At 34.4% G+C, this 18,300-nt stretch overlaps 2 protein-coding genes across 8 annotated transcripts in view; one reads left to right on the top strand and one right to left on the bottom strand.

The window, feature by feature from the left end:
- Positions 1–18,300, top strand: part of LOC143229231 (prolyl 4-hydroxylase subunit alpha-2-like) — a 514,682-nt gene that overhangs the window by 99,258 nt on the left and 397,124 nt on the right. The window lies entirely within an intron of this gene.
- Positions 1–18,300, bottom strand: part of LOC143228798 (muscle calcium channel subunit alpha-1-like) — a 222,387-nt gene that overhangs the window by 40,031 nt on the left and 164,056 nt on the right. For all 7 annotated transcript variants that reach the window (XR_013015602.1, XR_013015596.1, XM_076460506.1 and 4 more), the window contains 5 exons: positions 16,638–16,744; positions 16,357–16,444; positions 13,034–13,141; positions 12,860–12,912; positions 7,927–8,073 (listed from right to left, as the gene is read on the bottom strand). Coding sequence is in view for 5 of the 7 variants with exons in the window: in XM_076460506.1 (XP_076316621.1) it covers positions 7,927–8,073; positions 12,860–12,912; positions 13,034–13,141; positions 16,357–16,444; positions 16,638–16,744 (503 nt within the window). In the remaining 2 variants the exon portion in view is untranslated. The remainder of the gene's footprint in view (positions 1–7,926; positions 8,074–12,859; positions 12,913–13,033; positions 13,142–16,356; positions 16,445–16,637; positions 16,745–18,300) is intronic.

Raw genomic sequence — 18,300 nt, 5'->3', positions numbered from 1 at the left:
ACCATAAACACCTTGAATGTTTCGAGTAGTTTCTGCTGCACTATTGCCTTTTTTAAATTCGTAAAGCATTATATACCTAAAGTGCTCCCCAGACACATCCATCTCCATTGATTGAATGATTGATTTAGTGTTTTATGGCACAAAGCAGCTAGGCTATCTGCGCCAAACATCCGGTAAAAAGGTAAAAATAAATTAAATGTAGTAAAATACAGAAAAAGAAATGAAGGTAAAACAAAACATCATTGAAAAACAGAAAAAGCAGAAAACCAATGTTGACACCTAGTCTACAATGTTAAGAGAGAAAGCAGAGTAAGAGAAGTTGTAAAGGACTTTCTGTAGCATAATTGTATGTATCATAACCCACCAGGAAGACAAAGAAGTAAGTACAAGAACCACAGTCAGTCACCTGCATTTGGCCTTTCCAGTCCTGGTTCCGGGTTATGTGTCATAGCAGCCATTATCAAAAGGTAAAATAATAGAAGTTTTAAATGACATATAGCAAAATCGTAATAACGAGTAGCCAAATGTCCAGTAAAAAAGTAAAAGTAAAGTAAATGTAGTAAAATTTGTAAAAGTAAACGAAGGTAAAAACAAAACAGCAATTAAAAACAGAAAATTGCATAAAACTGATGTTGACATCCAGTCTATAAAGTTGTAAAGAACTTCTGTAGCAGAATGGTAATGATCATAACCCGCCAGGAAGACTAACAGGCAAGTACCAGAACCACCGTCAGTCACCTGAAGTTGGTCTTTCCAGTCCTGGTTCCGGGTTATGTGTCATTATGGCCAGTACCAAAGGGTAAAGTAATAAAAGTTTAAAAGATATGCAGCAAAACTGGAATAACAACTCGCCAGGACGACTAAAGGGTAGTTCAAACAGCAGCGTTAGTCACCTGAAGTTGGCCTTTCCAGTCCTGGTGTCGAGTTAGTTAATGTTCTGGCCATTTTACAATGTCAAATTGAACTAGAGAGATTGAGACTCTGAAAAGGGAACCACAATTAAAAAGGTATAATGAATCAATATCCAACACTTAAATGAGATTAAAAAGATTAATGGCCATTAAAAAACTAAAAACTTTATCAAGGTGGACAGTGTCACCATCACCAATAACACTGTCCAATGTTACAGACAAACCTTGAGACAGAACATGTTTAAAATATTGCCATCGTTGAGAGTCGTAATGATGGCAAGAAAGTAAAATGTGGCTTAAAGTGATTTGAGTGTTACACAAACTACACACTGGTGCATCCGTTTCAGATAAAAGAAAATGATGAGTTAAAAAACTGTGACCAATGCGTAGTCTAGTTAGAACAACTTCCTCCTTCCAAACCTTACGGAAGCTAGACGGCGAAAGCCCAATACAGGGTTTTATTTGAAAAAGCTTGTTGTCGCATTGCTCACTCCAAGTGGACTGCCAGCTGGCACAGAGCTGAGCTTTGAATACAGGACCATAGTCCATGTACGGAATAGGCAGAGTGGTGGTAGTGCCGGAGCAGATAGATTTAGCTGCTGTGTCTGCAAGCTCGTTTCTGCAAATACCAACATGGCCTGGTATCCAGAAAAACTGGATAGAAGTAGCAGTTAATGAGAAATGGGCCAGTTGATTTTGAATATCAGAGAGAACAGGGTGTGAGCCAACGTGTAGCGATTCCATGGCCAGTATAAATAGTGCAGTTGGAGTACTGCTCAGCTTCAATATGATCCAGGGCAAGAGATATGGCATATAGTTCAGCAGTGAACACAGAAGCTGTAGAGGGGATTCTGTGCGCAACCACCGAAATGAAGCAAACCATAGCAGAGTCCACTGAATTACCTGATTTGGAACCATCTGTATAAATGGGAATGGAATGATTGTTTGACAGATGTTCATTAAATAAATGATGGTACTTCCAATCTGGAGTATCTGCTTTTTTCAGATGACTGAAAGAAAGGTCACATTTGGGGGCTGTAATAAGCCATGGTGGGATGGGCTGACCTGTGGAATCTGCAATGTTATCCAAGGACAGACCCAAGTCATCCAATTACACCTGGATTCGTAAGCTAAACGGAGCAATGGCAGATATTCTGTTCTGAAAAAGTACAGCCCACTGAGGAAGGAAAACACATCCCCAGGTGGGATGCTTTGGTAAGGAACAAAGTTTCAAAGAATATATTAAAGATAGTTGCAAACGGTAAAGGTGCAGAGAAGGTTCATGAGATTCAACGTATAAGCTTTGAACTGGAGAGGTGCAGAAATCCCCAGTGCAGAGTCAAAGTCCTTGGTGATGAATGGGGTCTAGCATCTTTAAGGCCGAGGGTCTGGCAGAGCCATAGACCATTGATCCATAGTCGAGTTTTGAACAAATAAGAGCATCATATATCTTTAACATAGAACATTGATCTGCTCCCAAACTGGTAGTAGAGAGAACATGGAAGATGTTCAGTGCTCTTGTGCATTTGACCCGTAGCTGCTTTAAGTGTGGTATAAAGGTCAGCTTACGGTCAAAGATAAGCCCCAAGAACTTGGTCTCAGGGACCACTGGCAGCGAAACTTCACCGATATGAAGTTCAGGATCAGGGTGAATACCCCGTTGGTGGCAAAAGTGCATGCAAATGGTTTTAGAGAGAGACAAATTAAAGCCGTTCGCCATAGTCCACTTCAGTACACGATTGAGGGCAGTCTGTAGCAGCTGCTCTATATACCTCATGTTTGACAACTGACATGATATGTAAAAGTCGTCGACATAGAGCCCATTTGCAACAGTGAAAGGGAGATGTTCGGTGAGGGCACTAATCTTTATACTGAAAAGTGTGACACTCAAAACACAGCAATAAGGGACTCCAAGTTCTTGTAGAAAAGAACGGAAAAGTGTCGAACCCACACGAACTTGGAATCTCCTGCCCATTAAATATTGTTTAATAAAAATGGGCAAATGGCCACGTACCTCATATATATATGGAGGTATCGTGAAATGTCATACCTCCATGTTGTGTCATAAGCCTTCTCAATGTCAAAGAATATTGATACAAGATGTTGGCGTTTGAGAAAGGCTTCTCTGATTGATGTTACAAGTCGAATTAGGTGGTCTGTGGTGGAGTGCTGTCGTCAGAACCCATAATGGGTGGGCGAGAGGAGGTTGTGTGATTCGAGGAACCAAACAAGACGAGCATTAACCATCCTTTCTAAGGTCTTACAGAGACAGCTCGTCAAAGCAATTGGATGGTAGTTTGAAGGAATCTTGGGATCTTTCCCTGGCTTAGAGAAAGGTAAAATAATAGCCTGGCTCCAGGCATCAGGAAAAACATTCTCCTGCCAGATCCGGTTAAAAACAATTAGAAGGACATCAAGAGAAGCAGGAGATAGATGGTGCAGCATGTCATAGTGTACATCATCAGATCCAACAGATGTACTGCCAGACCAATGAAGGACCATTTTCAGTTCTACCAGTGTAAAGGGACAATTATAGTCAAAGAGACAGTCAGTTCGAAAGGAAAGAGGTGAATGCTCTGCCCGACTCTTGATGGCCAAGAAGGTGGAGGAACAAGCAAAAGTGCTAGATACCCGGCAAAATCTTTCACCTGGAGTATCAGCGATGTTCCGGACATCAGCCACCTCCTGACCATCAGAGAGTAAGATCGAGAGGGGGACAGAATTGTAGTGCCCACTGATCTTTCGAATCCTGTCCCATATAACCTTGGAACTGGTGGTAGAAGATATGCTAGTTGTGAACTTAATCCAAGATTCCTTCTGGCTTTGACGTCTTACCCACCTAGCATGTGCAAGGGCCCATTGGAAAGCGACGTGGTTCAAAAGTGTGGGATATCTACGAAAAGTATCCCAGGCCCGTTTTTGTGCCTTCCGTGCTAAGTGGCAAGCAGGATTCCACCACGGACGAGGATATCGTGGAAAACGTGTTGAGGTTTTAGGAATACACTGAGCAGCTGCTTGTATAATACAGTCAGTTACCGCTGCCACACAGTCGTTTATTGATGGCTGATTCACGATGGCAGGATCAAGTTCTGAGAGAGCAGTGAAAGTGAACCAGTGTGCCTGATCCACTTCCACCGGGGCACGCGGGTAGGGTGGCAACGACCACGGCCAGTCTCTCTCAAAATTATAGGAAAATGATCACTGCCTAGTGGATAATTGTCAACACTCCATGAAAAATGGGGGAATAATGAAGGGGAGCAAACTGAGAGATCAATAGCAGTAAAGGACTGACTAGGTGCATGAAAATAAGTGGAAGAACCAGTATTGAAAAGAGAAAGATTGTGATCAGAGAGCATATGCTCTACAGAGCAACCCCTCCCATCAATAACAGCACTTCCCCAGAGGGGATGATGTCTATTAAAGTCCCCCAGGAGTAGAAAGGGAGACAGCAACTGTTCAACGAGAGCATCAAGGTCTGATTGATCATATGTCTCTCCAGGGAACAGGTAGAGAGAACAAACAGTGATGGTATGACCCAAGGAAACACGGATGGCTACAGCCTCCAAGGGTGTGTTGAGTGACAAAGACAGGGTGGGCACATGCTGATTAACCAATAGTGCCACCCCTCCATGTACTCGTCCATCACACAGCCTGTCATTTCTGTACAGAGAAAACTGGCGAATGGTGACTGTATCAGCAGGTTTTAGAAATGTTTTTTGTAAGGAAAGACATACAGGATGGTAGGAAGCAATCAGTGTTTTGACATCATCCAGATTAGAACGTAAACCTCGACAGTTCCATTGTATCAAGGTGGCCATTTTTAATGATGGGTAGGCGAATTGGCTGGAGAACCCTTCTGTTTACGACCACGTCGTTTTTCCTTACTGTCCTTAGTCGGAGGAGGTCTATCAGCAGCATATGTCCGAGATGGAGTGGCGGGCAGCAATTTCCGAGCCTCAGGATAACTAATGTTATTAGTCATTTTCAAACGCTGCACCTCTTTTTCCTCCAACCATTTTGGGCAAGAACGAAAGTAGAAAGGGTGAGAACCATTGCAGTTGACGCAATGTGGGTCCATGTCACATTCATAGGCATCGTGGTCCTTGCCCCCGAACGAGCACATGTCAGGGAACCACGACATGATATCTTTGAGTGGCCGAACCTCTGACATTGGAAACATCGGAGAGGGTTTGAAATGTATGGCTGTACCCTGCAAATTTGATAACCTGCCTTGATGGTGGCAGGTGCACGTGATGATGTAAATGTCAAAATGAGGGTATTTGTTGGCAGTGTAACTCCATCTTTGCGAGTGGAAATGCGTCTCACTGCAGAAACTCCTTGAGTGGAGAGACCAGCAAGAATCTCTGACTTGGGGACATTCTTCAAATCCCTCTCAACAATAATTCCTTGTGATGAATTCAAGGTAGCATGAGGGGTAACCTCAATAGGTATATCCCCAATTGCTGTTGAATTCAAGAGGAGTTCACTGTGGTGGGTTGTGGATGTTTCAACTAATATGTCTCCAGATCGAAGCTTCTTTACTGACTTTGGAGAGCCAGCAAGACCCTCTAGTCCCTTCTGAATAAAAAAGGGGGGCAATTGCCCTGAAGGTTTTTCTGAAAGAAAATGTAATATAAGAAAATGAGGTACGTGTGTTACAGATGTTGAAGATTGCTGCTCAGAGTCTTCAAGACATGGTCGTTTACCTATTGACTGTTTTTTCACTATTTTATTTAAATTTTTTGAAGGAGAATCCATAGGAAAAAAGAAAAATTTCGGTACCCACTGACCCCACCCACCATGGAACCCTAAGAGGGGATGCACTATAATGTCATGCAAGGACAATGCAGCAACGCCAGGGTTTCGTGAGCACTATACCCAAACACCAGCATTAGGCACTATGTCCACAACACCCGTTGAGAACTTCCAACACTGGTACTTGGTTGACTCTAGCCCAAGTGGACCAGCTGATTGACCCAAGGGGGCCACCAAAGGCCGCCCGTCTACAGGAATTCAAGGCCAAAGTGGTGTGTTAGGGTTGGACCCCTGAACCACCAGGATCCTCTCCTCCCCTTCACGGGTCGCCATGCACAGCAAACACGAGGGTGGATGTTTAGATCCCAGAGAAGGTAACCAGACAGAACAGAACCTTCCCTGGGAGGTCCCCTCACCAAGTACAGGAATCCACACTGAGGGGTTCATCTTCATGAGGATTTATTTGATTAATGATCTGAAAATGTAGAGTTGGGTTAGTTTCTTTTACTTGTTTGAACATTTTTATACATGTCCTACTGCATATTTGTTAGTCATTAAGCCTTCTACAAAGACAGAAATGATTATGTACTTTCTGTATTAAATTTTCAGACATTACTTATGGGATGACCTGATACCTTATATGTCTACATATCAACTTACAGATATGTTATGTAGAATCACTGTATATTAACACATAGACATATAATGTTGAAGAACTCTATACTGATATACAGCTTTTCTGAATTAAGAACAAAAATGAAAAATGAAATTTTTGGAAGCTAAACTCTTTGTTGGTAATTTCAGTCAACTTATATCTGTAACAGAGTTACCATCATAATGAAAAAGACAACACAAAATGAAAACTTGATAAAATAATTACACCTTCTCATAACTTGTCATAAAGAGAGATGTTTTATTACTTAGCCCAAACATTTCCTTACTAGCTAATTCCAATATAGTAAGAATAAGCAAGTTGGTTGAAATGTTTACAAAAGGTATTGTGATTCACTGTGTCATAAAATGACATTTCTGTTTTACTACTCTTAATAATGTTTCTTAAATGTAATTACAGCTCATTCTAGTAACTAAAAACAAACAGAATTAACACTTGTTGAATAATACAATATATTTAGTATAGAATTCAGCATAATAATTAATATTTAATTAGTATTTTGAAAGTTTTATTTTTATAATGATTACAGATGTATTTGGTTGGAAAATATAGCTTGAAATTATAAGTTCAGCAGTAATAATAGTAAAGTTATTAATGTATATGGAGTAACCTAATAGTAATAATAATAACCTATTAGGCAACTACTCAACAAACACTCATATATAATTTATACCCAACTACTTAAAAACATTATGTCATAGGTAAGTTCTTTATTCCAAATACTTGAAAACATTATTATGTCATAGGTGAGTTCTTTATTCCAAGTACTTAAAATAATTATGTTACAGGTACATTCTTTATTCAAATTATTTAAAAACTTTATTATCTACCATCAGAATGAAGCTAAACTAAGCCTAAATTCGAAAACTTTTGTTTTTACAATTAATCCCATCTAATCCTCTCACAGATCACAGTGATTACAAGGTCACATTTACAATAAAGACTATACATCTTTTGAAACTATCAACTAACACAGTTCATTATCTTGTACAATCATCTCACTCAGCAGTTTTATCATAATTACACTTGGAGTTACAGACATAGAACTCCTCATTAAAGCTAGCTATGTAATATAAAAAATAAAAGACTCTTCTCTAAATAAGTAAAAAATATTATTCTTGTTAAAATCATTTTGATTAGTAAAATGGGAACAATTACTGATCTGTAGTTCAAATAATTAACAAATACCATTTTAGCTAAATATGTTTTGATTAGCAAATTAATGACAACCATTGATATGTAGTTCAAATAACCAAACAGTGATGATGAGAAAACCCACTTATAGAGAAAAATATATATGTAAAAATGGCTGGTTCGAGTTGAGAAAATTTTTTTTATGTAGAGGAGCAGAAAACGTTTCAACCTTCTTTGGTCATCGTCAGGTTCACAAAGAAAGAAAGAGGTAACTGATCACATGTTTGAAGGGGGTTGTGTAACTGAGTGTAGGAATGTAGAGGGCATGCTTAGATGTTTGATTATATTTATTATAGGTATAATATAATACCTATAATATAATATATAGTTTTAACTTTAAGGTATTGTATCTCTACAAATATTATTAAACAATAGAATCAGCTCTTAACTTACAATGGCCAGCCTTCAAATGTAGACACTGTACAAAGAGTAAGCATGCCTTGGGATACATCATCAAAGTGAAATTTGTATTTCGTCCACTGTCTCTCTTCCACTACAGGGTCCCTAACATCCCCACCTTGAAATATGATGAATTCTCCTCTGAAAGTGAAAAATAATTCTTTAACTAACTGAATACTTTTATAGTTTTGTTTCAGTTTCCATGGTAATGCAGAATTACAAATGAACCATGAAACTTTATAGTGATATTATTTAATGGACTGATCATAATGATTACTTTGATATATTATACCAGAAGAAGAAATAACTAAGTGGTACAGCTTCTTGTGTAAATAGTATAATACATTTTGTTTTTTAAATAGTACAATACATTTTATTATTTACACCATACACCTTGTTTTTAATCTGTATAATACATCTTGATTTGTAAACAGTACAGTACATATGGCTATTTTTGCACAGTTCAATATATTTTGTTTCTAAACTCACTAGTACACCTTGTTTTTATAGACAGTATAGTACATCTTGTATTTTAAACAGAAAAAGTACACCCAATATTTTAAGCTGTACAGTATACCTTGTTTTTTAAACAGTACAGTACACTTTGTTTTTTAAATAGTACAATACATTTTAATTAAACAGTACATCCTGTTTTTAAGTATGAAAATACAACTTGGTACTTAAACAGCACAATACACTGTGTTTTTTTAAACAGTACAGTATATCTTGTTTTTTTACAACAAATCAGCATGTTCCAATTTTTAAAAATGGCAGTATACCTTCTTATTAAATATAGTAGTACCTATTGATTTTTGGAAAAAACAATATATACTGTTTTAAAAACAGGGCAGTAGCATTTTCTGTTTTATTAAAAAATCAGAGCAGGTTTATTTGTTGTTTCTCAATAAAATTAATAACAATGTTTTAATGGAGTAATATAAATACTGTCTTTTTTAATGAGAGTATTACACCCTGTATTTTAAAAAAAGCAACACAGCCTCTTTGTCTTGAAGCAAGAAATAAACCTTTTCATGTAGATTGTGGATTCTCTTTTAAATAGAACCAACATGTCAAAAAAAACTACTGTCATCGTAAAAACAAACATGTTTAAAAATCAATGTTCAAAATGCAATTTTTTTTCTGCTGTGAATTGAAAAACTGAATTAGCTAGAAATACTGATTAAATGTGAAAATTATTTTTAAATATTATTTAAATATTCAAGATAGGCATGTTCCTTATAGAGAAAAAAGTGCAGCTTCAAGTAAATAAAATATGTTGGTCTACAAAGTATATAAAGGATAACATTAAAGAATAGCATTATAAATATACGAATTTTAAATAACCTTAATAATGGGAAATTTGGAAGATGGGGAATGTTGGTCAAACATGAAATGACAAAATAAAAAACTCTATAAAGAAAAGAAAACGTTGACCAAAAATACAAAATATAATAACAACAATTTCTATACGTACATTAATGGTAAGCAAAATTTTAGGGTAAAAGTAGTCTGTTATTTATGGTACAGGAAGCTATCATCTGATGATTATGGGATGACTGAGGTGTTAAATTCTAGTTTTTAACTGGTTCTTAATAATGACAATTTAAGAAAAATTCTTCACCTTGAACAGTTGATAGATGAAAACAAAATGATTCTTAGATTTGAAAAGTTTGAAAGTTTAAGGAATGTCAAATTCTTGGACCAGGTAATATTTCCCCAAGGCTTTTCAAAGAGGTTAAGGGTTGAATATGTGAGCCACTTACTATTACAGGAAAAAAGAGAGAGGAAAATTCATGTAAGCAATATAACAATAGACACACACAATGAAATATTAGGAAGAGGGTAGAGATGAGAGATGAAGGAAAAGGAGGAGTCTCCCTTGTGAGCTGTCAAAATCTCAGGATGGAAGGTACAATCTGGTTAAAAGAGATAGGTTTGGTAGCACAGTATGAAAGTGATCTCAATAGTGAACAGATACAATGGACACCATTCCTAGGTCAAGAGGAGAAGGAAATACACCCTAAGGTTTAGGTGAAACAAGGAGCATGAGGCAATGTGCTCAAATGGTGGTAAATTAAGAAATGGGGTACCACATTAATGTCCTAATCCAGAAGTACTGGTCAGAAAGAACAGATCATAATAACAAGAAGAAGGGAAAAAGAACCTGTAGTAACTAGAAAAAAGTGGAAAATACTGAATAGGGCTGCTTGATAATCTGATATCATGGAGGCTGAAGATTCCATCTCTAGGTAAGAACTCAAGAGATACCAGCAGATGTAGGACATAAAGTTGTGATACCTTGAGCCAGAGCCAGGTGTGAAATACAGTACAGATAATGGACAAATGGAATGTGATAAATCAAATACCAGTCATCTTGAGAAACTGAATCTTCTTGTCTGGGATCAGATAAAAAGCCAGGAGTTAAGATGGAGAACATAAAGTGCAGGATGTAGAACCAGTAAATGAAGATGACGAAGAGGTTGAGAAATAAAGGAAGAGTGGGCCAGTAAGGAGCAATCAGAAGGACTTTGTATTGGGTACAATGGATGAGGGAGACTACTCAATGAAGTAACCGGATAGAAGGACAAAACATACAGGAATTTGTTTGACCAATCCTGGCTGAAGGCTTCTATAACAAAAGCCCAAGAATGTAGAATCAGGGACCAAAACAAAGGTAACTGGTGCACTGATAGAAGTTATACCCTATCAGTTTGAAAGCCACCAAAACACAAGGGGATGAAGGGATAACTCCATTGGATAAACCCAGTTAAGTCAGGAAAAAACAATCAGGTGAAAACACTTGATACGTGACATGCCATCAAACAAATGCGATGATCATGGGCCTATAAAAAGAAGATCCAATGTCAAAAAGCACAAGGATGAGTGGCATGAGCCGCTAATTTTGAATTGTTAGAATAAATCACGACTATATGATCTCTGAAGATGTTAATAAACTGATTCCAAGCCAATGTTTTGAGAAAAAAAAAGAGCATTTTATGAGATAGCAAGTTTTACTTCTATTTTATGATTTTAATAAATATTCATTTATCATTTCTTCTATTATTTAGTTTAATTATAAATGTTTAGTCACATTAAAGCATAACCCACCAAGCTAGAACATGTTGATATATTATGAAACTGACACCAACTTCCTCTATTCGCAATGTACAGATATTAGCATTGTGAAAGGTTTTGTAAATTTACAGGTAGTCACATGAAATATAATCTCTTGATAATAAAAACCCTGCTATTAGCTTCTATGAAACAGTTTAATAATTTTTTTTGACTGTGGTTGTAGTATCTGTTTGGTTTTGTCCATTACATGTTCAAGATGTTTTATTTTAAAAAATCATTACATCTTGATTTTCAAATAGGATAGCCCACCTCATTAATTGAACGTGATAACTTAGACTGTTTATAAACAGAATAATTAACCTTATTTTCTTAAGTAACATATTATCAATTACTTTTAAGTAAGGTGTATACCATGTTTTTCAACAGAAAAGTATAACTTATTTTTAAAAAGAGCAGTACACAATGAGCTGCACGTTTTGAGAGATGTATACCTTGTTTTTAAACAGCACCATAAACATTGTTACATATTCATCAGTTTTGTCTTTCTTCCTTTTATTCTCCTCAGTTTCCTTCTTTATAATATTCTTATTGGAATTCTTTAGAAGTCAAGCTTTGGATCTAAACATCGTATTTATGTTCATGGATTGTGTCAATACATCTTCTACACTATAATCCTAGATGATGAATCTCCAGCCAACAGGTCTTGTTCTTCAATTGATGATATGATGGATAAGAATCTACTTGTACCTACTAGCACTTAGGCTGCCATCAATTATGTGTAAACAACTAATACTATTAACTCTGGTGCAGAACACAGTTGTATTGATCCCCTTGTATGTTTCACAATGGAGGATGTACATTGACTATCACATCATTCCCTTCTCTGCGACTGAACAAACTACTATATATTGTATTTATACATACAAATATAGTATTTACATACTATATATGTATTTACAAATAGTTTGTATTTATCTGCTAATTAAACCTTCATGCAGTTTTATTTATTCCATTATTTGAAGTTTCGGGTCTGCTTCACACCTTTGACATCTCTTCCTTATTAAACCTATAATTACACCTTTGTTATCTATTCCCCATCAAATATTAACCGATCTAATACTTAGTTTTGTAATATCATGATTATTAAACCTAATCCAACCTACCACTCCAGATTTGTATTATCTTCCTTATTAAACATAAATGAGCCTACCATTATAACATTGTAATAGCTTCCCTATCAAAAATAAAACAACACTATACCCTTGTCAAACAAGTACTATTTTCTAAATATCTCTACCAACGAAACACTATAGCCTTACAAACAAGTCCTATTTTCTAAATATCTGAACCAACCAAACACAATACCCTCGTAAAACAAGTCTTGTCTTCTATATATCTGAACCCACCAAACTCTGTACTTTTAACAAATAACTTATGTTTTCTAAATATCTATACCAGTCAAACACTAAACCCTAACAAAAATTATTTTCTCCAAATATTTCAACCAACCAAACATTGTACGAGAACAAACAAGTATGGTTTTCTAAATATTAAAAACCAAAGGCTACATCCTTGACAAACAAGTTCTATTTCTAAATATATGAACCAACCATACACTATACCCCAACAAACAAATATTGTTTTCTAAATATTTAAATCAATCAAACACTATACCCTAACAAATAAGTCCTGTTTTCTAAATATCTTAACCAATGAAACATTTTTGCCTAACAAACATGTTCTGTTTTCCATCTGATCTAAAGGTAGAACCACATCACAATAATGGGTTAATATTGTCAATTCATGAAAACAATGCTAAAAATAATTATATAAAGTAAATGTAAAAACTTACGTGCATTCCTGCTTTGTCATTTTTGATGGATCGCTACATGAAAAAAATTTGCCCTAAAAATAAAAATTTCAATGTTATTTCATCACAACCAGAAAAATACAGGAATTTCTCATGAATTTAGAATAAACACTTTGAGATGTATAGTTCTGCGTTAGAGAAAAGGAAACTACATACCTTAAAAAGTTGTACTCCAATAACAGCAAACATGAAGTTAAGAAGAAACGTCACCAACATGATGTTACCAATAGTTTTCACTGCTACTATCACACACTGCACTACATGCTGGAGAAATAAATAAATTAAAAACTGGTTTAAATAAAACTAAAATAAACGATTAAAAAAGTGATACAGTTTTGTGAAAAAAATTCCACTGTTTTCAGGAGACCAGAAGAAACACAAAAAATATCACATTATATTTGTATAACAGCATTATACATATATATAATTTTGACACAACACACCTGCAAACAATCATGTTACACGTACATATATATATAAATAGACTGATAGCAAGAGAGAGGGATACATGGAACCATATATATATATAGAAATGAGTGTATAAAAATGCTCTTAACAGCTTTATAACAGTATATCCATATCTAATAAGTTATCTGTGTAATTACAACTAAACATTGTTTACTATTTGCTATTTATTGATTTTGAAATATATTGTGTCAAACACAACATTACATAAAGTTTAAGTCTGCAGACCAACAGGTCCATTGTTCATGAGAAGCGTGATGCTACTCAATTTTGTGGATGGACTCAAACCCATAAGTCAACTGTCATAGCATTGTATTCAATGCATCAACTCTCATGTTAACTTGAACTCAAAGAATGGTGAAACCATCACACTATGTAACAAAATTTTTACCTTTTCTTGTTCCTGGGCAGAAAGTGTTATTTCCCAATTGCTTATACTAAAGTAAAGGGAAAAGACCTATTTTTCTCTTCAAACTTTGCTGTTGTGACCTGGATAATGAAATTTTCAATCTTACCCATTTTTCAACCAAGTAGATTCAGTGCTGAGTAGCTGATAGAGAATTTTCTCGAACTTACAAGAATTTAAGAACTTTCTAGAATGTTGTAAAACTTATGAGAATTTTCAAGAATCTTTCAGAATTTTCTAGAACTTTTCATAGTATATATACAGCAGCTCACCACTTCAGTTTTGTTCTAGCTCCCTAAGTGAACATCCAGACCTATCTGATTTTATCAGACATGGCATCAAGAAGCTGCAAGCATTCTACAGACGCATTCTGCTATGTATGTGGTCAGTTTATCAAGACAAGAGCGAAAAAGTACTCTGTGACAGCATCTACTAAAATATGTGAAGCCTACAAGGCATATTTTGGCATGCCTGTCAGAGATCAAAACAAACCCTGGGCACCTCATTTTACCTGCGAGCACTGCAAAAAAACTTTAGAAGGTAAGACAGACAATTTTTGCTTGTTTGAATAGTAAGATTTTATATTATACACATTTTAGACCTTTTAAAATTAAAATATCTTTTACATTTTTTAAATTTCCAACAGCATAGAAAAGTATCACATACAAAATATTTTGCATGAACCTCTTACACATTAGTTATGGATAAAATAAATTTATTCTTTATAATAATAGTTTTTTTTTGTTCTTTTGCAGGATGGTAAAGAGAGGAAAATAGAGCCATGAAGTTTGCTATTCCAAGAACTTTGTGTGCACCCACTGACCACTCAAGCAATTGTTATTTCTGCATGGTGGACTCTTCCAAACGTCAGGCTGGCAAGAATGCACCTGCTATCATGTATCTGGACCTTCCATCATCCATTGTCCCAGTGTCACACTGCCCAGAGCTCCCTGTACCCACTCTGCCAGAGAGAAAGTAGTCATCCTCAGAAGAGAGCAGCAAATCAGAAGAGGAGGTAGATGTTGAAGATCCAGATTACAGTTTCAGAGGTGCAGCTGGTGAGAGAAACCCACACTTCCCCAACCAAAGATACTTCAATGACTTGATCAGGGATCCTGGTCTAACAAAGTGGAATGCTGAGACTATATTTCAGGGCTGATACATGCAAGTGTTTTACATTATAGTCACAAATCTCGAGAAACTACTCACTTCTAAACATTTTTGTATAACTTTAGTATAAATATATGTAAATCTTGATTCATATGTTGTTTTATTCAGACATTATGTAAATGAAAATGTGCAAATTTGCCCATTTTTATATAGAAAATAGGTCAATTTCTAAATTTCATTATTCAGGTCACAAAAGCAAAATTTGAAGTGAATAATGGCCATTTTCTGTACTTTTACAACATAAGCAATTAAGAAATAACACGTACTATCCAGGAACAAAATTTGTATTATGAGAGAAAAACCAGTTCTGTTACTCCATGCATTATATTGTGAATGAGTTTGGAATTCCAGTACTCTTTTCTGCTTCAGATGAAGAAGTCTGGAATTCCTTGGGTGTTCCTGGTAAAAAAAAGTCTGGATTTATATAACTGTACCATGCTAAGCCAAAAGATAATTACTAAAATTAATATGAAGCTGATCAACTATTTGTGTTAAAAAAGAAATGACACCATTATCAAGTTGTGAAAACTATACATCTCCAAGCAGGGTCATAATATAGAAACAAGATGTTAAACAATATTTTATGGTCAGAAAACATGAATGGTTTGAAAATTTTTAACACACTACATGGAGAATTAGTGGAAACAAATTATATTGTCAACAGTGTAACAGTTCGACTATACTCTACACAGATGACAAAGTCAAATTGTGTAACAGTTGAATTATAGTCTCCATATATAACATTGTGAAATAGTGTAACAGTTAGATTATACTCCACACAGATGGCATTGTTGAATAGTGTAACAGTTAGATTACACTCTACACAGATGACATTGTTGAATAGTGTAACAGTTGGATTATACTTTACACCAATGATATGCCATATAATATTACACTTAGATTACACACTACACAGATGAAATGGTCAAATGCTATATCAATTTGGTATCACACTATGCACACAATATTATCAAACAGTGTAATAATTGGGCTTTACCATACACAGATGACATTAAACAAACAGAGATGACACATCAGTGTAACACTTCGGTTTTACCATAGACAGATTATATTTCAAACAGTGTTCAATATTATAGGATGTATTGTAAAATCGATAAGATAGAATGTATTGTAACTTCAATATGATAGGACATAAGGTAACTTCAATATGATAGGATATTAGGTAATTTCAATGTGATGAGATGTATGGTAACTTCAATATGATACTTCTAATAGGTTATAAAACCTGTTAGATGAAAAAAAATGGTCTATCTATTTAATATTAGCACATTGACAAGAATGTGTTAAAGAAATTCTGTCTATCTTGAGTTTAAAATGTAGACTTCATTACAAACGACCTTAGGGTAAAAATCATCAGTTTACATTGCCTGAATGCATTGACTGGTGTACATATCATCTGAATAAAGAGATTACTTACCTTGAGCCCCTTGGCTCTGTTAATAGCTCTTAATGGCCTCAGTACTCTTAGAACACGAAGGATTTTAACCACAGAAATTGCTTCATTGCTGAAAAAACAGCATAAATCAACAATACTACCAACAATGACAATTAAAAGAACAAAATATACATGATATCATCTGAGACATGGCATCATTATGCATTACAACATGAAAAAAACACAGAGCAAAATAAATAAAATTAGTTCTTTCTTGCAAGATAAAAGAAAGCAGATGAAATACAGGTTAATGGAACACTTACTCAAAAGCAAAGGATATGAGAGATACAGAAACAACCAGAACGTCTAGCATATTGAAAGCACTACGGCAGAAGGAGCCTCTATGAAGGAAGACACCATATGTGATAGCCTGAAAAATTAAGGCTGTTAAGAAGCAGCATGATAAAAACAAGAAAAACATCAATTTATTTCACACAAATGTATTAATTAAGATAATATATATAAATAAATATAATAAATTAAGTAAATAATACATTAAATAAATATAATAAATTAAGTAAATAATACATATAAATAAATATACTAAATTAAGTAAATAATACATATAAATAAATATACTAAATTAAGTAAATAATACATTAAATAAATATAATAAATTAAGTAAATAATACATATAAATAAATATACTAAATTAAGTAAATAATACATATAAATAAATATAATAAATTAAGTAAATAATACATTAAATAAATATAATAAATTAAGTAAATAATACATATAAATAAATATAATAAATTAAGTAATACATTAAATAAATATAATAAATTAAGTAAATAATACATATAAATAAATATACTAAATTAAGTAAATAATACATTAAATAAATATAATAATTTTTACTTATCAGTAATGGTATATATGTAATTTTAATTTCACGAAGATTGAAACCCTTTTAAATGCACATAAACTACAAGTTAATGAATTGTTTATACATTGTAGTGTCAGCATAAGCTCGGAATTAAAGCACTTAACTTGCAATCTGGGGGTCATGGTTTTACATCCACTCCTCAAACAGGCTCACTGTTTAAATTGTGCAATATTAGAATGTGATGATCAACTCCATTAGTTGTTAGCAGGGAGTAGCCTAAGAATTGGCTGTGGGTGGTGTCGATTAGCTGTTGTCCACCTAATATTTTTCACCTCATTCAAAACCAAACAAGCAACAAAACATACTCTGAAACATTTGACTGTTGTGATTTAATGTTACATATAGAGCACATAACATTAAGATCAAACATTTAATAATGTAGTTCTGGAAACATTGAAATTGTTGACACGAGTACTTCTAGTAAGTTCAAGGAGTAAATTGAAAATAAGAGGACCAATGGAGCCTAGTCATTCATCCTTTTGAAAGTGCTTCTAGTCAGAAGAGCGATTAAATCATAGTGTTTTTTTGTACCTTTTCAGCTTGCTTTTGTTTTGAGGTAATTGATTAATCATCCACAAAAATGTAAATGTTTGTTTTTATGTTAGTTGATACAGTTAATGTAATAATGTGGTTGAAAAAACATTTCTAAATCTGTCCTACAAGTTAAAATACTTTCAAGTTTTTATAAACGTTACACAAGAAATAAAATAATGCACTATCATCACTTGTACTATATTTTGAATAGCCCATCAAAAGTTAACTTACAAAAAAATAACCTTAAAACAATAATGATCCTGTTTTAAGAGATTATTTTAACATAATTTTAATTGTAAACAAAAGTTCACATTAAAATGAATTACAAGAGTGAATCAAATATGAACAACTTACTTTAAAAGTCATTTGAAAGGTATATGAAATATAAATTCACTTATTTTCAAAGTAATGTCAGGAGAAAATCAAATATAAACTCAAAAATGTATCTCAAGACTGCTGGTAAGGGCATTGCAACATTTATCAAAATAAAGTAGATAACAATG

The sequence above is a fragment of the Tachypleus tridentatus genome, chromosome 1 (assembly GCF_004210375.1).
Source record: "Tachypleus tridentatus isolate NWPU-2018 chromosome 1, ASM421037v1, whole genome shotgun sequence".
NCBI lineage: Eukaryota > Metazoa > Arthropoda > Merostomata > Xiphosura > Limulidae > Tachypleus > Tachypleus tridentatus.
This window is presented reverse-complemented; position numbering and strand designations above follow the sequence as displayed.